This window comes from Protomyctophum bolini (assembly GCF_963924005.1).
Source record: "Protomyctophum bolini genome assembly, chromosome: 14".
NCBI lineage: Eukaryota > Metazoa > Chordata > Actinopteri > Myctophiformes > Myctophidae > Protomyctophum > Protomyctophum bolini.
In genome coordinates, this window is record NC_137875.1 from 10,850,419 (window position 1) to 10,874,809 (window position 24,391).

Genomic DNA, 24,391 nt, shown 5'->3' on the forward strand with positions numbered 1-24,391 from the left:
CAGACCAGTGTGTGTCGAGTGGAAACCTCGTATGAATCTGATCTCAGGTCAGAATGGGTTAAGGAAAAAAATCATAATATTCCTCTCTCGCCCGGTATCATTGAGGATGTTCTAGGACGTCTACAGACGGTTTGAGTCGCTATGACGTTTCCAGACGTCCTACGGACGGAATGTGTTAAAAGGCCTTTAAATAAATACTTTTTAAAATGTCTATGGGGAAAATACATTGAGAATTATTTCCTGGGCCTGGCGTCGTCATGAAAGGGGGCAGGACTGCAACGCTCTATATGGCTGAGGCTGCAGATAGATGTGTTGACATCAGTATGGCTGTTTAAGCAAAATAAAATAAAAACATAATAGTAGCCACAGTAAGCACAAAGAGGGGAGGAAAATGACTGAGTGGATAACATTTCACACAATATTAAAACCGGGAAAGCATCTGTGTCATTTCAGATGTTTTGCGTTGGCTATGCAAAAATACCTCGCACCACGGCAGAAGCACAAGCATGTGTTATTTTTGAACAGTTTTGAAAAATGTAGAAAGCATAATAAGAACCACTGATATAGAAGGCCTTAATGTAGAATCGTCCTCGGGTCTTAATGCGTTACAGAGGTAATGAGCTATTGGTATTCCCAATATTTTTAGAGTGTGCTTAAAATAATAATAATCATGTTAAAACATTTGCTTAATATGTGGGACACACGCGGAGGTGAAAGAAGCAGCAGCACACTGACGGCTGGGCTTAGACCTTCCTGTAACAACATCTCATCATGGCCACCAGCCAAGCCAGTCGCCATTCTCAGTTGCACTTTTCCAATTAATGATTGAGGAATATAGCCGCACAGCCACTCAGGCCTTTTGTTTTCACCGCTATCTAGTATGGACATGAGTGTGATTTGCTGCTGCAAATTAGCTCTGTTGTGTGAGTACTTGTGTTCATGGATGGTGTACAAAGTTGATGGCCCTGCGCAGCAGAATCCTGAGGGTTAACTGAACCCTGAAAGTGTTCTTTCGGTGTTGAATTAAGCAACATTACACGAGAGGGGGTGGTTTAACGTCATTAATGCACGCCTGCGATGCTGCAGGAACGAGCCTGCAGGACGAGTTCTGGAAGCAACGCAGAAGATCATAGTTTCTCATTTTGAGGAGAAAAAGGACTATTAAGCGTGTGCGCGTCCGTGTCAGATCCGGATGAAGGTGTTTTTACCATGCGAGTACAACCACCCCCCAAGCGTGCGTGCGTGCGCATGCACACACACACACACACACACACACACACACACACACACACACACACACACACACACACACACACACACACACACACACACACACACACACACACACACACACACACACACACACACACACACACACACACACACACACACACACACACACACACACACACACACACACACACACACACACACACACACACACACACACACCAGACAGTTATGTAGTTGTCTGTTAATTTATTTTCATTGTTACTGTATTGCTTGTTCATTATTGTTGGGATGTTTGTTGTTGTCTCTGCGTGTGCAGAGAGTTGTTGTCTCTGTGTGCGCAATGACTTTTGTTTTGTTGTATGTATGCTTTGGCAATGTAGAACATATAATTTATCATGCCAATAAAGCCTTTTGAAATTGAAATTGAATTGAGAGAGAGAGAGAGAGGCACCTTTCTCCGTCTCGTCCCTGTGCAGGCGGTTGTGAAGGAACTGCAGGGAGAAGTCTCTGGTCACGGAGCTCAGGCCCTCCTCCCGCAGGATGGACAGCGCCTCTAGTGGCAGCTGCAACAGCCTGCGGTCTGCAAGCACCACCAGAGTCTCCCCCGACTCCATGGGAGAGCTCACTGCGAACACACACACACACACACACACACACACACACACACACTCAAGTCAACTTGTATGGCACATTGTTGATTTTGACAAAAGTATTGGCATCAATATCTATCTATCTATCTCCCTCAAGGACCCCCGGACCCCACTTTGGGAAACACTGCTCTAATGCACCGCCTCGGGAGGGGAGGGATCACATACTGACTATCGGCTCTGGTCGAAGAGAGGACGCACCTGACAGACCTTTATCAGATCCCACCTTCTCGTCCTTTTCTCTGGGTTTGGCGGGCTCGTGGTGGTCGGATACTGATGGAGCGCAGTGCCTGAGAGAGAGGAGATAAGGACAGAAGGGTAGTGGAGGAATCGGTAAAGGCTATAGGGGCTCGCCCGGCGCCCGGCCCAAACAAGTAAGTAGTGAGGGGAATGGAAGCAATGATCCAAGCCCCAAGAAACACAGGAAGGGCGAACCAGGAGAGAGTGAGATTCCCGCCGCTTTCCCCGCTGTTGGTACGTAAGCAATGTGTTTTGAGACGAACACACATACACACACACACACAGGACCCGACTCACCAACGCTATGAGGCAGACAGACAGACACACGTCACACGGAACGTCACACAGCAATTCTGCCAGTAACATGTAATGTGGTGATGATATGTTGAAACACGCACTGTATATCCTAGCACTTTTTCTGAATGTAGCCTTTCTTATTTGATTTGATTTGATTCTATACATGCACTAGATGCTCCCAGACCTGTTTATGCTATGGTGTCTCATGTCTGTTGTTGTCCTGTATTATTTGTATTGTTTGCATGTTTTAAACCACTACTCTTGCTATAAACCTAATTGCCCTTCTGGGACATAAAGACCTTGAACCTTGTCACAGTCCACACGTCACTTTGTTTGGTCAGCGGTTTATTGAAGGGCATTCGTACGTGTGATCAAGCCCAAACAAGAATGTGCATGTGCGTATACAGTACATGTCGAAGGCGCGTGAACACAGACACACACAAACACACACACACACACACACACACACACACACACACACACACACACACACACACACACACACACACACACACACACTAATATATTAGTGCCCCTCACTTCACACGGGTGTGATTATCTTTTTGAAGAATTCTCCATCTTAAATAAGGTTCAAACTAAGTATCACATGTTTACACAGCTGCACCCCTGCAGTTAGGAAAGCAACATCATCCACATCTCTGTTGGAGACTAAATGGGGAGATTTGCTGAATTATATGCAGCTCACCTGAAGCAAGAGAAGTCCAACTGGGAGAGAATTGGATACAGATAGTCCTCCATACCACGCACAATGTCTCTGAAGGCAGTTTCAAGTGTTTCACCTGCCGTGGTTTTCTGAACATGCACAAGTTGGAAATAGACAACATTTGTTAGTCAGGCTCAGAAAAGTGATTGATTGAATTTTGTATTGAAGGACCACTTTTCAACCTATCTTCATATACTATACTGTAGGTCCTCACCAATAATCATGATAAAATGGCACCATTTTTTTCCTACTCGGTCTGTGTTCATAGGAGAGCTGTGTGGGCAGTTCAGAAACCTGTCCACCAGTGACATCATCGATTCAAGCTAATAGAAACTGCAGGTTTTCTAGTCCTGAAAAGTTGTGAAAATGGAAGCCATCGTTCTCATGATAATACAAATCAAAACAAAAAGTTAAAAAATAAATGGGGCATTTAGCAGACACTCTTTTACAGGGGCCAGTTTCGAATTGCAGCCGCCTATAAGTGCTCTTTGAGAGTGGTTTTGAATACCTTAGAGTGCTATGTCTACATAAAATGCTAATTTATAAATATAATAAAATGCTACATTATAAATCTAAATTACATAAATTTAGCCTTTGAATACACTTGTAAGGTCGTCGAAGGCTAGTGCAAGTTCTACGGCAAGTGCTACGGGCGTAACGGGCCTAGATGGAATCTGAAGAGGTGGGTTTTCAGACTATGTGGCTGTTGGTAGGGCGTTCCACATTTTAGTGGCATGTGAGATGTGAGCCTTGTGTGTGCAGAGGATAATAATGCCATCAGAGGTCTCTGGCCAGGACCCACAGTCGGGGGGGTCTGCCTAACCTCCTGGGAGGCTCCGGGCTCCTCGCCCTCTCCGCCGTGCCACTGGGCATCCTTGAGGTTTCTCGTGGTCTCCAGGCCAAAGGTCACGGTGCGATCCCGGAGCATCAGCAGAACCCTGGGGCAGACGGAGACCTTGGCCACCCTGGAGCACCGCAGTGAACCTGCGTCGATACAGAGTTCACAAACATAGACATGCATAATGGCAGACGGCATACAGTACAGGGCCTTGTAATTGGTCCCCCTGAGCAGCTACTGTATACCGTCTCCTCCGGCCTTGTTCTCAGGTCTCTCCAAAATCTCACTGTGTCTCCCTCCGTCTCTTAAGTTGCTCTTTGGTTTTCTCCATCCCTATCTCTTGGGCTGCATTGGAAAGTAGATTTTTGCAGGGCTTGTCCCAAGAAAGGTCATTTTGAGCGCTATTATGCTAATGATCGCTTTTAGAGTAGAATCGGGCTGGTAAAAACATGTGTTCCCACGTCGGGGCAGTTGCAAAGAGGTCAGAGGGAAAACTCTGGTTTGCCTTGCTATTCTTCACTTCACTTTCTCTCTCCCTGCCTTCATTAAATCTTGAACTTTCCATCTGCCTCATGGATAAATGTTACACAGGAATACAAATGACGATTTTTCATTCCATGTGAATACTCAAAACAATGCTGTATCCAGCACTGTATGTCAAATGTCATGTTCGCCTGCAGCTAGGGAAAAAAATAAGCTGTCTATTTTTTTACTTAGACGATCCCACGATTTTGCAACCCATTTCTTCACCCAGTGTCAATTATCTAATGTAATCCTGGGCGCTACACATCCTCTGACAACCTGGGAGGGCAGCAGACTGACCTCATACTTCGTTCTATGCATGAGGAGTCCAAGCTGCTTCTTTTCGCCTGACAGAGGGGAGTTTCCCCGGCCAGACGTAGCACGTGGAAGGAATACGTTATTCTGACCAGTTCCTTTCCCCTCCATCAGGCGCACCGACTGGCCAGGGGGAGGCAGTTTAGAGACCAGGATTACTGCATGTTTTTTGTGAGGGTACCTACCCTAGAGGACACGGTGAGAACATGCAAACTCCACACAGAAAGGCCCTTTCGCCAACCCCGCCTCGGGTATGGGCACCGATGACGCGGAGGAGAGAACAGGCCCCCAGCGGGAATCGAACTCAGGACCTCCTAGCTGTGAGGCGACAGCACTACCGACTGTACCACCATGCCCCTAAAAAAACAGGAATTACCGACGCAGGGGGTTAGGGGTTTTCAGCTTGGTGGCTGGATAACACTGGATAGGGTGCTGAGTGCTGACCCCGGACGTAACCACAACATCCCCGGTTTGATTCCGGCTGGAGTCCGTATCAAACAATTTAGAAGAATAACACTTTGGAATGGTGGGGTTTCCCATATTTGGTTTAAGAACCCACCAGGTACAGTGGCCAAAGCATTTCTGGGGGTCCCCAGCCAAAAAGGTTGAGAACCCCTGCTCTAATATACGTACTCTAGCCTACAACCTAACAGACTACTCGCCTACTTCGTTTGCTATCCTGAATCAAAGGAGGCTGCCAAATACCAATGCATGTTAGTGTGTCATTCATTCCACAAGCAAGATGCGTTACATACTAAAACACGCACAAATAAATTACATTAAACAGTGCTGTAGGGCGGGTCTTGCCGCACCCGCTGCGATGTTTAGATATAGGCGCCATGAAAGCCTAATGAAATGCACTGACATTGCCCAGTCTCAGAAAGGTTACAGTACACAAAAGAGGCTAAGCGCCTGTGCGATCTGTTAATGTAATTGTTTAGGCATGCATACAAGCCCAATGCATTTGTTTGATGAAATCATCGATCATGAGATTAATAGAGAATGTATTGACCTGTAATCTCCATACATCTAAAATGCCTTCTGAATGTTGTGCTGTTGGAGAGCCATGTGATAGCTGTCCATAAGAGTCTCCAAATTGCACATGCATGCTTTGTAATTTTATAATATATGTATTTCATTATAGGCCTATAGATATTCCACTGTACGTATGCTTCATGAGGACTATTGTTTGTGATGCATTACCATGTTTTTGTTCTTGCTTACTGTAATTCGCTCTGGATCAAGATTGTCTGCCAAATGCCTAAATTGTAAATTATTCCTATCTCCCATTTGCTAGACCTAGAGCTGAGGCGTCACACAGTAATTTGAGCTTGTAGATCAGTGATTTTTGGGCAGCAGACAGTTATGGACGGAGTTTGTCTCTTTGACGCATGCATGGTGTTGATGCAGCCGACACTTACATTTCAACATATAGCCTTTTATTGAGTTCAGTTTAAAACTCTAGCTCTCCCAAAAGCACTAACTTGGGAGACATTGAAAAGAAAGCAGTGCCGTTTGCTTTCATGAAAAGACATACAGTACAACACAGGACAAAACTTTTATTTTATCTAATAAAAGGAGGATTAAAGAAAGATGAATACACAGGTGTTTTCAGATCGGCCCTTATTTGTCATATCGACTGGGCGATATAATGTAATGGCATATGTAAAATTACTAATAACTGAAAATAGCCTATCTACAAGGCAAGCTCACAAAACGTTGCAGCTCGACGTGTTGTGAGATTGTAGGTAGACTATTTTCGGTGGGCAACCTGCTTCACAGAAGACAACATGCATGGGCTTCCATGGAATGCGAATGACTGAAATCGATCGTGGGCGACTGAGAACTTTAATGCATGTACTATTGGTGAACATGAAAAAACAAGACTCACTTGTAGCTTGCACAGGCCTCCCTTTAGGAGCGTCGGTCGACTTGGACTTTTCATAGAAGGCTCCGTAAAGCTCGGACCTGAAACACACACAACAAACACGCACATATACAGAGAGATTTCCCACATTTATAGAAGGTCTATTCACATGATATATTCTTAAAGAGGCTTTCTTGATAGAAATGAGGCCTGACACTTTAAACACCAGCACTGATTATGCACATTGACCAATATTATTCTAATTATTATTAGTTGACTAGGTTCATTCCATTCACTCTGATCCGCTCTGGATAGGAGTGTCTGCTAAATGCTTAAATTGTAATCGTAATACTGATAATAGTATTGATTTCAGCTGTTACAATTCCAAACACGCAAACATGACCCTATTTTAGTAGCTTAATGACTAGTATAAAAATGTTATTGTATTTTTTGTCCAATATGTCCAATGTATTTGTATGTAGTCCATAAAGTTAATATACTAAATGCATTTGAAAAAAAAAAATCCAATGAAATAAATTAAAAAAAACATTTCAGGATTTCAATTCAAATATAGCAGATATACAAGCTCAAAACGCGTTGGAGAGCGATGCGTTTTGAACTTGTAGATCTGCTATTTTTGCCATGACCTATATGCAATGTGGCCCCTCTGGAGTGAGTGTGGAAAAGTAGTGGCTCATGGTCAAAGTTGCCCACCACCTGGCCTGTACTACGACACACATTACCCCTCTAGCGGCCTGTCTGCCACACTGCAGGCCATTCTGCTCCAGATAATGTCTGCGACCTAAACCTAATGTGACATGCGACCTGCGGTCATACACAGTGAGAGAGTGGAAGGAGGAGGCAGATGGGGCCACACATCAAAGAGAGAGCGAGAGAGAAGAGTGAGAGCCAACAGTAAGATAGCAAGGTTATTGAAGTTTGTCATTTTGTATTATTTGAGTGGTGCAACCACTCCAAGGAACAGCAATGTCCGTGTTCACCTATGTGTTGTTCACCTATGTATGTGACGTTAATGAGCACCAGTATATGACTGGTGCTCACTAAAATGTATTTTGACAGGCCTTGATGCCATCGTAATGATGATTTTACACTTGTTTAAAATAGCCGATCTACAAGCTCACAACGTGTCGCACAGCGACGCGTTATGTAGATCAGATATTTTCAGCATGCAATCAAGTGTAAAATGACTTGTGTCTTTTACTTATAGTGGATCTCTTGTCCACTAGTTCCCTTCCTAACATTTTAGTCTAGTTTTTCTTTGTTGACAAAATTGTCTATACATTTAGTCTTAGTTTTAGACATCATAGCTTAGTATTAATTTAGTCCCCCTTTTAGTTTTCGTCAGTGAAAAAAAAGTATTAGTCGATGAAATCAACACTGCACTGTACCCATCCTCGGTGTGCTGAAGGAGCAGAATCCGCAGGTTGGATGGCAGCTCTCCAAGGATGCTCAGGTGGTTGGGATTAATAGTGATATGGCCATAAGCCTGCACAACAGAAAGTCAATACGGAATATGAAGGATATGCCTGTGAGTGTATAAGCACATGTTATTGCAAGCAAGTTAATTTAATCTTGGTCTATGTAGTTCTGTATAGAGTGAAAAGGGGAGAAAAACGGCATTGAATAAATGTGACCTTGCAAGCTTCAAACAGAAGCCTGGGTAACAAGGTATATATTGTATATATATCACGCTGATGAAGGTCAGACACGGGGAAGGTCTGATTTCCGAATCCGTGTGAACAAGAAGTCTGTCCACAATTTAATTATTATTCTTTTTTTAACCATTCAGAGACACACTTACAATGGAGTATCACCTTGTCTTGAACCAAGACTCTAAAAGTCATTTTCTATTATAGCAGGAAAGAAAAGCAAAGGGAACGTTTGGCCTTTTGACACCAGAATCTACTTACTGCACTAATGACACTCAACAAAAGACCACAAAAGGACCAATTCCAGAGGTTACTTTCTAGTGAACTTTGTACAGCCGGTAGCTATAAATCATGTGCAGAGAGAGGTGGTAGTGGTGTGCGGGCGTGCGTGCGTGCACCTTGGTCAGGCTGAGGGCCTCCTCCACTCCCTCCCGCATGGGGTGTGTGTGTGTGTGTGTGCGTATGTGTGCGTATGTGTATGTGTGTGCGTGCGTGCGTGCACCTTGCTCAGGCTGCTCAGGGCCTCCTCCACTCCTTCCAGCATGTTGCTGCAGGGACTCTCCTCCTCCTCCTGACAGCGTCTCCTCCTGCGCAGGCTGATCAGAGCAGAGAGCCGGGAGGCGCCGGTGTCTGCGCTGCAGGCACCGCTCAGGACCTCGGCTGCCACCGCGGCACTGCGGCAGCTCTGGAGGTTAACGGGGGAGACCAGAGAGAGAGAGGATAAATGGAGGACATTCTTTTTAGGGGTGGGGGGGTGGGGTGGGTGGCGGTTTTCATGTCAGGGGAATTAGGTGATGATATCTCAAAAGAATAATATTATGACGTGAGCCAGGGCGGCTGGCAATTTGTAGATGTACGAGAGGGAGCGGTGGGCGTGCACACATGCACGCACGCTCTGCGCGACTGCAATATAGGAAGAAAGAGTTTGCAATCTGTAAAGCTAAAATATTTATCCCTGCTATCGCACATTACCAACATAAGCTATTCCTCACTCATGTAATGACCTAATTTCCCCATCAGGAATAAAGCGTATATTACATAATCTTTAACCCATTTAGATCTGAGGACGATTCTACAAATGCCTTCTAAATCAAGACAGTTTTCTGAAAAACCCATGTTTCTATGTCAGTGGTGCTCAACCTATTTCATGTCAAGGACCCCCAGAATTATCTGTATTTGGCCACGGACCCCCATCTGAAAATATGTTGTTCCAGGAACCCCCCCCCCCCCCCCAGAAGCAAAGATTTGAGTTAAAAACGTTCGCTTTCAAGATTTTCTCAAAAATAGCAGACCTACAAGCTCGTAGCGTGGCACTCGGTGCCGCGCTATGAGCTTGTAGATCTGAAAGTATAACAATGCTTAAAACACCAAAAGGGGGTTCCCGCCCCAAAATGGGTTTTTAACAGAAACGTGCAGAGACGATTCCAGACTCGGGGGACTAGTCGTACCTGCAGCAGGGCTAGGTATTGGCCGGCCACCACAGGGCTAAGCTGGCCATGACACTCCAGCATGTCTCGGGAAGCATCAGCCAGGGTGGGCAGCGAGAGCAGCTTTTGCTGGAGACACAGATTGACGGCTTGGGCCAGCGTCTCACTGGCTTGGGCCAACAACTGCTGGGCTTCGTATCGGCGCCTCCTCTGTGCAATAAAAGGGACATTTAAACACACGCAAGCACGCACGCACAAACACACAGTTTAAGGGCCCCAGACGGAGGTCTCCGTCCTATTAACTAATTACGTGCAATGCCCTAAACGGAGATTGATTTATAGGACGGAGATTATTGATATCAAAACCGATCGCATCACTCCACAGGCTGATTATGTGTTAGACGGCCCACCGTGGTGCCGTCACTAGTCGCGTTAGAATTAATCATACCTCCCGTTGTTGCCGATCGCCTCGAGAGTGTTTTGGCTACATCTAGCTACTTCAGCCACATCCGGGATAACATCCGGTCCGTCGCTAAATGTGCTCCGCTGCTATAAATCGCTGGGCGCTCTGATTTAATGGATTAAATAACCCCGGGCCCTCAAGGTGAGACCTATACCAGACCTATATTAATATCCCAGAAGGGCAATTAGGTGCTGTAAACCTAATTGCCCTTCTGGGACATTAATAAAGACCTTGAACTTCAAGGGTGACCCTTTGTGGCGGGAGATACGGTATGAAGTGAGCCTCTTTATGAAGACATTGAATTAGGCCTCAGTCAGGAGGGTTAAGCCCCAGTCAGTTTATATAAAGGTACCTGCAGCTCTGCATCCTTGTCCTCTGCACTGCTCGACTCCGTGCCTTTCTGTCTGCCTGCGTCCTCTCTCTCTGAGGGAGCGGCTTTAGCCTCGGACCAGGCTTTCTCCTGCAAAAATGTTCAGGTCCAACATCACAGAATAATGATCATGATTAGTTTGCAATCCCCATCATGATCACAGGCTGTAGAGACCTCCTTGCTTTTACATGAAATAAACTGAAGTCATCGCTCTAATCACTTTAAGGCCCACCGACCATTATTGTCTTTCCTTCCAGGTTGCATGCATCCGTGTGTATATTGTATGTATGGACAGACTAATATCACTAGTCTGGGACTTTGTTATGGAGGATTCATTTCCAAGGGGCGGTTACAAACACATTCCAACGCCACAACAAAATAGTCTCACTCTGGGATGAGCGAAATGTAATTCAAACTGAGGAGTGCCAGACCAATCTCCCCAGGGATGTTTATTTTTTAACCTTGTGACAGGGTGTCATGTCGTGTCTGTCGTCTGTCCCAGAGTGTTACTGTATGTTGTGTTGTTTCATACCTGGCTGTGTCTGTTCCATAGTGTTATGTTGTTTCATACCTGGCTGTGTCTGTCCCATAGTGTTATTTATGTTGTGTTGTTTCATACCTGGCTGTGTCTGTCCCATAGTGTTATGTTGTGTTGTTCCATACCTGGCTGTGTCTGTCCCAGAGTGTTATGTTGTGTTGTTTCATACCTGGCTGTGTCTGTCCCATAGTGTTATGTTGTGTTGTTTCATACCTGGCTGTGTCTGTCCCATAGTGTTGTGTTTCATACCTGGCTGTGTCTGTCCCATAGTGTTATGTTGTGTTGTTCCATACCTATTACCTGGCTGTGTCTGTCCCATAGTGTTATGTTGTTTCATACCTGGCTGTGTCTGTCCCAGAGTGTTGTGTTTCATACCTGGCTGTGTCTGTCCCATAGTGTTATGTTGTGTTTCATACCTGGCTGTGTCTGTCCCATAGTGTTGTGTTTCATACCTGGCTGTGTCTGTCCCATAGTGTTGTGTTTCATACCTGGCTGTGTCTGTCCCATAGTGTTGTGTTTCATACCTGGCTGTGTCTGTCCCATAGTGTTGTGTTTCATACCTGGCTGCGTCTGTCTCATAGTGTTGTGTTTCATACCTGGCTGTGTCTGTCCCATAGTGTTGTGTTTCATACCTGGCTGTGTCTGTCCCATAGTGTTGTGTTTCATACCTGGCTGTGTCTGTCCCATAGTGTTGTGTTTCATACATGGCTGTGTCTGTCCCATAGTGTTGTGTTTCATACCTGGCTGTGTCTGTCCCATAGTGCAGAGGGGAGGATGGGGTCCTTCAGGGCAGCCTGCAGCCTCTGGCACTTCCCCTTCAGGGCCAGGCAACGTGCTCTGGTCTCCACACTGTCCGGGGATGGAAAGCAAGTCGCAGCCAGCTGTCCCATGGTCACCTGCCCCAACGTCTTGCCTACACACGCCCATTCCTGGACACGTGGGTTAAATGAGGATAATGGATTGAAAACTACAGAGATATCCTACATGTGCAACTGTTTGAGAAACAGACTAGGTTTTCTTTCGAAGGGAAAGCTGCAGCATTCCACATGCAAGCAAGCACGTGGACACACCAATATTGGGAAAAGCTAAACTATAAACATCTCCGAATTCAAAGGAACACAGATTGATGTTAAGCTCTTGACGGAAGAGAATCTTATTTCAGAATCAGAAGCAAGTTCCCCCTAATGTCAAAACATCAACAGATTATGTCATATTGTATAAGTAGCTGCATTATTAAAGACCTGTAGAGAAACATGGAATGAGTACTCCAATTTAGTTGTTGCCCTCCCGTCTGCACGTTGCAAATGCACCACTGTGAGACCACTGTGAGAGGGACATCTCAGTTAGGGTCACAGATGTGACCCTAAGTTACAATCTGGAATATATATGTGTTTTTTGTATATGTATTTGAATGCATACAACATTATTTTAACTAATGGTAGAGCATGTTAAAGGAGAATTTCATTCTAGAAGGCTTTCTTACCTTTATTTGTAGTTGGATCAAAGACGTCCAGGTGTCCTTATTGGCTATTTCCCCTACCATAAGCCCTAAATTGAATGGGAATTGAATAGGGCTATGGGGTGTTGTGCTAATTCGCTTATTTCCATCGCTCAAAATCATTATATTTTTGTATATATCCTCTCTTCATAATGTAAATAATATCCCAAGCGGCACACTTTACTATACTTATTTCGATGGAAATAAGTGAATTAGCACCCCATAGCCCCATTAAATTCATTGAGGGCTTATGGTAGGGGAAATAGCCAATAAGGAGTTTTTGCACAAAAAAACACCTGGACCTCTTTGGTGGGGCTGTAACAACTACAAAGAAAGGTAAGAAAGTCTTCTAGCATGGAATTGTCCTTTAACACAATATATGCCCAAGACGTCCTAGGAACTACCTCATCGTCTGTGGACGTCTCATTTGACATTTCAAAATGTCAGAATGTGGGTCTACAAGTGGGCACACCATGTGGCTATTTTGAAAGAATGAAAGGGCACATATTGTGTTAATACAATATAATTAGCATATCTCCAGGTGCTCTCACTACTCTTCCATTGAGACATTCCGAACCAGGTGTCTGTTATATGACACCCAGCAACGCTTTGAAATGTCAAAGTTATTTGAAGTAGAGTGAACCCGTAGTAGCATAGAGTTCTCATTTTCTGCCAGAACCCGATCCGAGCCTCGGGCTCTGTGATTTTCCGTGATTTTTTTCTCTCCATTATTATAAAAATAACAATTATTTTGTTTGTGTAATGTTGTGTATTTATTTATCATGAAGAGGGTTGCGCTGCTGAATCTTGGCGATTCATTTTTACTATGTGAGGAGTGAAGTGCAGTTTGTGTGAGAGAGAGAGAGTGCCTGCACTTGCACAGACAGACAGGCGTGTGAGATAGAGACACAGACAGACAGGCGTGCGCGCTGCCTGCCGATGGCCTGGGGCCCTGGGCTGGCAGGCTGAATCATACTTAATTGCAGGCTGGTGTTGGGCAACAAATAGCCATTCGATCTACAAGCCCTCTGAAGTCCACAATGCATCACGATCCAACACCTTCGGTTCCAAACAGGGCCATAAATCAGACGGCAGGGTATGCGATGGCCGTGGACGTGTCAGCTATAGGTTAACAACAGGTCAGTCTAAAAAACTAAAGAGCGTGAAGAAGTACGATAAAGAAGATGGATGTGATAAAAAACTACATCGAAACAGGTGAATCCAGTGTGATTGGAAAACCTTCAAATTGGTCTTGGACGCAGAAGGTAACCCGCAGAGTATGTACAGTGTGCTAAATGCAAGGCAGTACTATCATATGATAGCAAGAGGACCGGGACATCGACATTGGGTCGTCATGTTGACAAGGTTTTCCCAGGGGCACCAGCGCCAGGGGCAGCAGTCATCATTGCAGTCATTTGTCGTTAAGAGTGCTGAAACTGTCACTCTGCGAGTCAAGCAGCCAGCAGGCAGTGACAAACAAAATTAACAAAATGTGTTACATTCTGCGCAAAGGACATCAGGCCGTTTTTTATTGTGGAAGGCTTTGTCGAATTGGCCCAAGAGCTCATCAACGTCGGGGCTACCCACAGAAAAGTGCCTGCAAGCTCCGTTATCCCCTGCCCCAACACCATTCAAAAGCACATCAAGGCCATGGCTGAGGAGAAAAGGAGGGCCTTAATAGCACAATTAAAGAACCACGTAAAAAACAGACACAATGTGGACTGATGATTTCAGAAAACTACACTACATGGTCATTACATGCCATTATGTGGCGGAAGATTTTAGTTTAGTCGGGAAGAATCTGGCCACAATGATTTTCCACTGGAGGACAAGAAACGGGGGAAAACATCAGCAGAGAGATCGTTAAGATCCTGGTGACGAGATTTGGGTTTGATCCGCTATCGCTGTCCAAGATCGTTCGGGACCACTGTGACCAGGGCTCGAACATTGTCAAGGCCCTAGAGCCCTACGTCAGACTAGACTGCCAGGAATACAGTACTCAGGCATGGGCTGGACGTTGGTGACGCACTGAAACATGCCTCCGACATAGCGGAAACAATAACTGCAGTGAAAGCCCTTGTGAGGCAAGCTTTGTTTACCCCTGGCCTACACAATACATAACACTTTGCTGGATATGATTATGATACTATAATTAGGCTATTATACTTTTTGTCATGTCGGTTATAATTATGTGTAACCTATACATTTATAAAAGCATACTGTATATAGTTTGCGTAATGTCCAATTGTCCATGCTCTGGTTTTAATACTTATACTTTTATTATGGACAGTGGACAGTGGACACGAGGTTCAGTTCTGTATATATGTCACTGCGTTCTATCCAGGACATATATACAGAGTTGCACGAGAAGATGGAGGCTTGTGGAGAGGCTGAGAGAGTGGATAAGGTTGCCCCCGACATGCTGGCCTTTCTTTTGAACTTCCTCGAGCCCTTTCGGGACGCACAGCGCAAGCTGGAGGGGGACAAATACCCCACTCTGTGGTCAACAGAGCTGAAGGCTCATTGTCGGCCAAACCCAGTCGACACGGAACAGCAGGCTTTTGTGCGTCAGCGCCATGCGGAGTGGATGGACAAGAAAATAAAACTGCATCATCTCCACAAGGCTGCAACCTTTCTGTGGCCCAACTACAACCAGCTGTGCATGCTGGACAGGAATGAAAGGGACAATGTGCATGAGTTTGTGAAGTTGCGTTTGGCAGGTTTGCCAGCAGCAGCGGTGGTTGTTGAAGGGGAGGAGTAGGAGGGGGATGCCGCGGGCATTGCGAGTGGTGATGATGATGACACAGAGCCAGCGGCTGCTGCGCCTGCTCCCAAGCGTGCACGTTGTGCATTTGATGTGTGGGAGAATGTTTTCAAAGAGGAAGAGGAAGATGATGAGGTGGAGAGCTATATTAGGCAGAGGCCAACTATGAGCGACGAGAAGGATGTGCTCTGTGCTGGGCTGGTGGAACTCTAATAGCAAAACATATCCCAAACTCTGGCAAGACAGATTCTGCGTTTTACAATTCTATCAATCGAACGGCTGCGTTTTACTATTCTATCCAAAAGAAATGTCCTCACGCTGTTGTTTAAAAACTCCCTCCGGTCCTCACTATGTAGCAAGTACACACACACACACACACACACACACAAAATCTATCACGGTTAAAATTTCCAGTCAACTGTCTTAACCTGTTCTATGGAGTCGGGGTCAGGTGTGGACCGAGTAAAGTCCTCCAGTGCCATCTCGACAGAGGACTTCCGTTTCCGCGCCAGGGCGTGGCTGGTCTGCTCGGCACACAGCAGCTCCAGCATGGCGAGGCACAGCTCTGCCAGAGACAGACGCAGAAGCTGCAGCTTCCGCCTGGCAGCCAGCGTGAGACCAGGACTCTGGCACACAAACAGAAAACAGTGCAGCAAAACAGTGTAAGGAGCCTGGCTGCCAGGGTGAGACCAGGACTCTGGCACACAAACAGAAAACAGTGCAGCAAAACAGTGTAAGGAGCCTGGCTGCCAGGGTGAGACCAGGACTCTGGCACACAAACAGAAAACAGTGCAGCAAAACAGTGTAAGGAGCCTGGCTGCCAGGGTGAGACCAGGGCTCTGGCACACAAACATAAAACAGTGTAAGAGCAATAACATAAAACACATTAAACATGAATACAACATTCAAATATATCTGTCCCCCTTGAAAAAGAGATGCTACATCTCAATGGGCTATCCCTTCAATCAAGCACAGCTCAAGACCTGTCTTCACTCAAGCAAGAGTGAAGAGCGGCACAGAGTGTAGATCCGCTATTTTAGAAAAATCTTGAAAAAGTGGCGCAAATCTTTTCCTCTGAAACAACATATTTTCAGATGGGGGTCAGCGGCCAAATACAGATAATTCTGGGGGTCCTTGACATGAAAAAGGAAAGACATGTGTACCGCAATGCATTACTCTTCAGTGCTGAGAATCAAGGGCTACAGATGGACGCGCACCAACACGTGACACACACTAACCAATCAGAAACGTCATACAACGTAAATAACATTTGACATTTCATGGAGGCATAATACTAACGTGGCAGCATATTACAACTTTGAATCACTGCCTTTGGTTAGTGGCTACTTACTTACTTTTAAATAAATTACAGGCTGTAGATTTCGTTTCTCAGTCATTCTTATTCACGTTTTATTCAGGGTGTGGGCATGGTGGTGCGGCGCACCAGTGCCCCCTATGGACGCACCGCCACTCTGCACCACTGACATAAAAACATGGATTCAGAAGATTAAAAAAAAAAAATCTGTCTCAAGTCTAAATGGGTTAAACCCTATACTCTATGCTTGTTCTGCTCCGTTTGGCCCTCAAAATCAGACCATTGGTATCGTGTTGCAATGCGTTGTAAGCTTTGCACATTTCTTATTGGATTGTCTTATGAAGCACATTGTAACTATAAAAATCTAGACAATCAATACATGATGCTTCCTTACGGAAAGATGCATCCTGCACTCTGAGTTACTAACAAGATTCCACATGGATTCACACAGCTGGTAGTTTTTCAATCAACTGTGAATTGCTCATGATTAGATTAATGTTACAATCCAAAATGGCCACTAGCACCAGGCGATTTCTGGCACAACAGTTCTTGGATCTACTGTGCAACTTGGTCAATGAGGAAGGAGAATCTGGTTATCTCACCCATCTGTTGCTGGCAAGCTAATGCTTCATGGACATTATTAAACCATGGCTTCACGCCTGGGGCTGTCCAAAATATTATACATGCATGGCACACACACAAGCACATACTTATACTTGCAGCCGCAGCCACACACACACACACACACACACACACACACACACACACACACACACACACACACTTGCGGGTTGTCTGCTTCAGCAGTCTTTTCCTTCTGTGTCAAAGTGTGCATGCCTCCCAACTGTTCTCCAAGGTGCTGCCTCATAGCCCCACTGCTCCTCACTGTACTTACAGTACAGTGAAAAATACCACAAAAGTGACCAAATTACTATTATGGCTCAGGGCCACGCCAACACGTACTGTAGACTGGCGAACCAAGGGTCCAAACAGTGGAGACCTGATTCCCAGATGGCCTCGGTATCCACTCAGAAATGGCTGCTCATTTATTGACATGTTCCGAGTCTGACATGTCCTCCAGAAGAAAGAAAGCATACTTTAAATTCAACGTAAGTGCCGGTATTCGATAATAGGACTTAACTATTATGCTGGCCGCTTTGCATTGAGGGGCTGAGGCATACCGTAAGTTCAAGGCTGTCATTTCTGACAGGCAGCTAGCTATATACATGGTCTTTTCTTTTTTCACTGACAAATCTCCTTTCCCTTTAAATAGGATCACAACATGTTGCCATCTGCATGCCCTTTACGAAGCAAATGTGATTTCCTCTCTAATGAAAAGAAGAGTGTATGAGGAATGGAATGGTTGCTGTTGATTTCCCCACTTGTAACACTTTTTGGAACCGGTAATTGTCGATCAACACCTATAGAAAATGTCACTGGAGCAGTGCATATCGGTTGAAATGACAGAATGGGTATAAAATTGGCCTTTTTTGTGAGCTACCAGAGGGCCCTTGAGCTGTCTATGTTCAATATGTGAATGAATATTTCTGTCTCTTCTCTGTCATAACATTTGTAACATCATAATTATTATGAAAGCACATGGATATTAAAATTACATATCCACATGAACAGTGCAAAGTATGTGCAGTTCTGAATGGAAAGTATAAGTGGGCCTAGGTGTGTGTGCGCGTGTATCCCACAAAAATAAGGCTATAGTCCTTCTCAGTTACCCCCCCCCCCAGTTAAAATCTGACCTGAATCACTTCATTGACACGCACATGGACGCGCGCACACACACACACACACACACACACACACACACACACACAAATTTCCCTCCAAAAAACAGCCAATCTACAAACTGCATTAAGCTTGAATTCTTTTTACATTTTTTTATAATTTTTATCCCACGATTTTGCAACCCATTTTTCACCCAGTGTCAATTATCTAATGTAATCCTGGGCGCTACCCTTCCTCTGCCAACCTGGGGAGGGCAGCGGACTGACCTCATGCTTACTTATATGCATGAGGAGTCCAAGCTGCTTCTTTTCACCTGACAGGGGGGCATTTCCCCGGCTGGACGTAGCGAGTGGAAGGAACACGTTATTCCGACCAGTTCCTTTCCCCTCCATCAGACGCCCCGGCTGGCCAGGGGAGGTATGTTTTTTGTGAGGGTACCTACCCTAGGGGACACGGGGAGAACATGCAAACTCCACACAGAAAGGCCCTTTCACCAACCCCGCATCGGGTATGGGCACTGATGGAGGAGGGAACACGCCCCCAGCGGGAATCGAACCCAGGACCTTCTAGCTGTGAGGCGACAGCACTACCAACTGTGCCACCGTGCCCCCATTGAGCTTGAATTCTTGCCATCTTCTTGATACAAAGTATAAAATGAAGTCCCCGTGGTTGCCAGGTCTTGGGAGGAGCATGTGTTTTGGTGTTTACCTCTGGCCGTGAACTAGCAGGAGCAGGTAGAAGATTCTGGCCGTTAAGCGCCACGTGTTCCTGTTCGGAGACGGCAAGCTGCATTTGGTAGAAGGCATCCAACAGGTGGCGCCGTTTCCTCTCCGTGTTGGCACTGTGCTTGGCCAGGATTCTGAGGAGCAACACATGAAGGGTCGGTAAGGAGACTATAGGAGGCTGACAGAGACAAAGTGAATGAGAAGAGCAAAAGAAAGTATGAATTTAGACCAGAGGACGATTCTACAAAATGTCTCAAAAACCTCATGTTTCTATGTCAGTGGTTTTTATGTCAAGGACCCCCAAAAATATGTGAAATTGGCCGCCGACCCCCATCTGAAAATATATTGTTTGAGGGACCCTCCCAGAAGCAAAGATTTGAGCTAAAAACGTTCGCTCTGAAAGAATATGATTTGCGCCACATTTTCACGATTTTTTAAAAATGCTATTATTTTTCAATAGCTAAAGTATAATATAATGCTTAAAACACCAAAAGGGGTTCCTGCCCAAAATGGCTTAAGTGAGTGATGAGATGCCCTGTCCATAAGTGTTAATTTAACTGAAAGGGTGAACTACATGGCAGGCATGAGTGAAACCTTGGTATACTCAAATCTTTTTCCGATCAGGTTTTTTAGGGACCGATCACGACCGATACCGATCTTGTGCGTAAGGGGAAAATTTGAATATATATCCAAAATTATTATTACGTGAAAACGCACGTGAAAACTGTTCCTGTGTGTGGGGAGGAAGGGGAGAATGTTTGGGCCTGTCACAAAGTCAGGTATTGACTTTTATACCACTTAAATGGTATAAAAGATTGGTTTCTCCAAATCGGGTAAATTGCAGATCACCGATCGAATCATTTGAAATGAAAATCGGCAGCCGATCGATTGGAGCACCTCTAATTTTTAAAATATGAAATGGGGTGGCTGAATAAGGATGGTGTCATCCAGGTTGTCAGCCTGATAGCTAATTTCATACACCTGTCTCGAAATTATTTGTAAATGCTCCCTGAACCTGGTTGGAATTGAGTGCATTAAATTTTACAATTTAGGTCTTTAACAGAGTCCAATATCTACAGCAGTGGTTCCCAATTTTTCAGGTAGAGAACCAAAAGAGAGATTAGACTTTTGCCCGGGACCCAAACAAGTGAAAATAGCAGATCTACACAACATGCAGATCCGCTATTTTTTTAATATATTTTTTTAATTCATGGTATTTCTTGGATTTGTTTGTTTGAACATGCATAGGAGATCTTTGTTCTAAAATGGAATCTCAACCATTTGAAAAAGCGACAGCCCTAGTCTTGCAAAGTGATTCAGGGCACACAATGTTAGCTTGACAAATCTCGCCGGGGTCCATTTGGTTACATTTGAATACCCAAGGATTCTAACAGTGTATACAACTCACTGACCTCAGTGCGTGTGCATGCTCCTGATGTGCCTCCGCTGCCTGCTTCCTGTAGCCCAGTTTAATAAAGCCTTGGGCACACTGGGTGAGAGTGTCACATGTTGACATGAGCCTCTGAACCGTCTGGGTAGAGAGGGCCTTGCCTGCTTCAGCAAGACCACCTGCTACACGCAACTGTTCCACAGCACCTCTGGAAGACATAGCACAGCGCTGACATCTAGTGGCCTGGCTTAGTCATTGCCATAACCCATCTATGATAGATATAAACCAAATGGGTCTGTTAACACACAGTGTACAAATGGAACCAGTCAACATTCATTTCACTATATAAATTGGGGTTCAAGAGATAGAAATAAATGCCATTTAATGGGGGCCCGTAGACTAATGCATGTCAAACTGGGGTCGTTGAAATTAAAATGATTGAGAATCACTGCTAGAGCCATACAATTCTTCTGTTATGGGGGTCCCTGGCATATCTTTTCAAATGGGGGGTCCTGGTCTACACATGCAGGCAGATAATTGGTCATGCACCTTATGTGGTTGTGCATGGCCTCACCATCACTTCAGGTTAAACATAATATCTGCACTTTACAACATACCTTTTCTCCAACGTACCACACACCGTGCATAGATGCTCCTTACAGTGAAGATCAAACTTTGTTAACTTCTTAATACATGAGTGAGTGAGTGAGTGAGAGAGAGAAGGGACATTGAACCGTACTCTACCTAGTTTCTAGCGACACGATTAGGAATCCGATAGCTGCAGCTCGGTTCGGCCGCAGCTCCACAACTGAATTCAGAGTTGTGCAGCCCTGTTTTATGATCCCATCGATCTGAAAGGGAAACGACAATGAAGACAATGAACGGTAGCATTAAACGCATAGCAAACACAGTACATTGAGTCTTGTATGCGGTTGCAGACAGTGTTGAATTTCTTTCGGCGACTACCTTATGGAAACTAAATGAAAACTAAGCTATGATGACTAAAACTAAGACTAGTAAATATATTGACAATTGTCAACAAATAAAAACTAGACTAAAATGGGACTAGTGGACAAGAGATCCAGTATAAGTCATTTTACACTTGGATGCATGCTGAAAACAGGAGACAGATAGCTTAATGCTTATAGATCTGCTATGTAAAAGTGTAAAAGTAGTCATTACGACGGCATCAAGGCCCGCCAAAATATATTTTAGTAGACTAAATCAACTGTAGATTTAGTCTAAAATCTAAAACATTCCAGGTGACTAAAATGTGACTATAAACTAAATGAAAACTATTCAAGAGGGTATCAGGTACGGTCGCCCCTAAACCATCTCCCCTCAATTTTTTGTGCCAACATCACGCCGACCACTCAGTCCGACTGTTCTTTAATTCTTTATTTTGTTTTACTGAGAATAAGGTTAGAAATAAGTTTAGGGTTAGTCATAGTTTTACTGGGGTTAAGTTTAGGTATAGGGTTAGGCTTAGGCATAGTTTTACTGAGGTTAAGCCGTTTAAGCATAATTCACTTAGGTTACTTTAGGAATACCAGGCCGTGCAGTTCCACCGGCTGTATGCCTGGGGCAAAGTTGGTAAAGGGGCGAGACTAAAACCAAAAGTATTGCTGTCAAAATCAAACACTGAGACAATGAACAAGAGCATTAAACGCATAGCATAACACAGTAAACTTGATGGTCACACAGACCTTGCTGTGAGAACCCTCCTCCTGGCCTCTCTGGCTGCCCACGTTGGCTTGGACCGTGGTGAGAGTGAGGCCGTACCAGAAGTCCTCGTCCCCGTCGAGCTCCTGGGCCTTCTCCAGCAGCACCAGAGCCTGAGCGTGGTTCTGCTCCGCACACGCCAGCTGGGCCAGGCTGAGCAGGGTCCTCGCCACAGCCACCTGATCCCCCAGCTCCTGAATGGATGGATAGATGGATGGCGGGGATTAACTCACTGACCGCCATGCATTACTCTCACTGAGTAAGGCTCTTAAATTGAAAGCCGTTTTGGGCCGGAAACCGCCGAGTCAGGAAGTAAAGATCAGCTATTTAACATGTCTCGCGATTGTTATTTAATCCACCCAAAACTTCTGAAAATATGTTGTTCCAGGGACCCCCCCCAGAAGCAAAGATTTTGCGTTAAAAACATCCGCGTGGAAATAATCTATTCAAAGATTTGCACTACATTTTCATTATCTTTAACAAATAGCAGATCTACAAGCTTGTAGCACGGCACTCGGTGCCGGAAGAATAATACCTTCCCAATAAAAGCCTTGACTTGATGTGTGACGCATTGTGAGCTTGTAGATGTGCTATTTTTTTTGAGTGGTGCAACCACTCCTACAACCAGCAATGTCCATGTACCTGTGTGTATGAGCACGAGTGGTGTGCGCATGCGTGAAATTGGAACGACACGAGTATGTGACTTATTAATAATAATAATAATGAGTGCCAGAAACAGAGAGAGGGGTATGCTGCTAATGAGAGAGAGAGAGAGAGAGAGAGAGAGAGAGAGAGAGAGAGAGGAGGGGGGGAGAGAGGAGGGGGGAGAGAGGGGAGTTGCACCACTCATGATTTTTTGATACATACACAAGATTTGTATACATTTCAAAACTTGAAATGGGACATTCTGCATAAATCAGTACTTTTACTGTTTAAAGTACAATTTGATGCCTGTACTTTTGTACTTTTACTCAAGTACATTTTGAATTCCAGACTTTTACTTACTGACTTATTGATACTTTTAACCTGTGTGAAGTGAGGGACGCTCTTATCATACATCATCATCACACATCATCTCATACTGGCCAATCACAATCCTCACCTTTGTCATCAATGTTTGTGCACAAAATGCTCATAGGAAACGGTAGCAAAACAATGTTTGTGTTTACAGAAACCCTTCAAAAGCTGGACATAGGATGTGAGTATACTCAACAATGTGTGTACTTTCCCCCCCACCACCACCGGTCTCCTGCTGATCCTACTCACCGTAGCCACCAGACGGGCCTCGGCCAGTAGCTGCCTGGCATGCTGATAGAGCCCCATGCTGAGACACACCTCAGCCTTGCCCAGCCAGATGTCATGAGCACACACCTCAGCATTCTGACGGCCAGAGGGCCCACCGAGGTGGTCCACCTCCTGCTGTGAAAACAATAGGGTTGTTGCAGTTCAAATGAAAACACAGTAACAAAATAAACACCACCACGACCAACAGCCACTGCTGTGAAAACACCATGAATTGTTCAAAGCTTTAGACAAATTCGATTTAATTCAAATCTAGATACAAGGATAGTGTGGCAGTGGTGTACTGTCAGAAGTAATCGGGGAGCCGCAGGATGCAACAACCTGTAATCCTTAACCTGTTCAACTGGAGTATTTTAAACCACTTGACCACTATAGTCCCTAATATGCTGGGTATGACGGACGTTCAGTCGAAAATAGCAGATTTACAAGCTTTCACACGCATCGCTACACACGCATCCTAAGCTTGTAACAATGCAATACAAAACAAATAATTCACAATCTAAACCAAAACTCTATACGAGTTAGATTTAATCAAGGACAGTGAAAACTATTAAAACTCGTTGAGCCGGTCACCAAGGTACCAGAATGATGCCTCTTACTCTCCGTTACTGGGCAAGCTAGACATGACGTTGCAACGTGATACCACTACAGTAGCTAGGGGGGATACAGTATGAACAGTAACAACTTCAGTGATTAATTTAACTTTAATTGTACATTATCATTATGGTGATACACCGAGTGTAAATTGATAAATGAACACTGAGGATTTTACTGTGTGTTGCCA

At 44.8% G+C, this 24,391-nt stretch overlaps 1 protein-coding gene across 1 annotated transcript in view; it reads right to left on the reverse strand.

The window, feature by feature from the left end:
• Positions 1 to 24,391, reverse strand: part of cfap46 (cilia and flagella associated protein 46) — a gene marked incomplete at both ends in the record, with an annotated part of 99,201 nt that overhangs the window by 14,903 nt on the left and 59,907 nt on the right. Inside the window, 20 exons of the mRNA XM_080782158.1 lie at positions 1,685 to 1,858; positions 2,082 to 2,170; positions 3,124 to 3,230; positions 3,965 to 4,125; positions 6,708 to 6,784; positions 8,093 to 8,190; positions 8,856 to 9,038; positions 9,802 to 9,990; positions 10,596 to 10,703; positions 11,892 to 12,064; positions 14,149 to 14,303; positions 14,649 to 14,755; positions 15,005 to 15,100; positions 15,186 to 15,314; positions 15,842 to 16,039; positions 19,177 to 19,327; positions 20,606 to 20,791; positions 21,328 to 21,434; positions 22,290 to 22,499; positions 23,572 to 23,724. Coding sequence (XP_080638284.1) covers positions 1,685 to 1,858; positions 2,082 to 2,170; positions 3,124 to 3,230; positions 3,965 to 4,125; positions 6,708 to 6,784; positions 8,093 to 8,190; positions 8,856 to 9,038; positions 9,802 to 9,990; positions 10,596 to 10,703; positions 11,892 to 12,064; positions 14,149 to 14,303; positions 14,649 to 14,755; positions 15,005 to 15,100; positions 15,186 to 15,314; positions 15,842 to 16,039; positions 19,177 to 19,327; positions 20,606 to 20,791; positions 21,328 to 21,434; positions 22,290 to 22,499; positions 23,572 to 23,724 — 2,851 coding nt within the window. The remainder of the gene's footprint in view (positions 1 to 1,684; positions 1,859 to 2,081; positions 2,171 to 3,123; positions 3,231 to 3,964; positions 4,126 to 6,707; positions 6,785 to 8,092; positions 8,191 to 8,855; positions 9,039 to 9,801; positions 9,991 to 10,595; positions 10,704 to 11,891; positions 12,065 to 14,148; positions 14,304 to 14,648; positions 14,756 to 15,004; positions 15,101 to 15,185; positions 15,315 to 15,841; positions 16,040 to 19,176; positions 19,328 to 20,605; positions 20,792 to 21,327; positions 21,435 to 22,289; positions 22,500 to 23,571; positions 23,725 to 24,391) is intronic.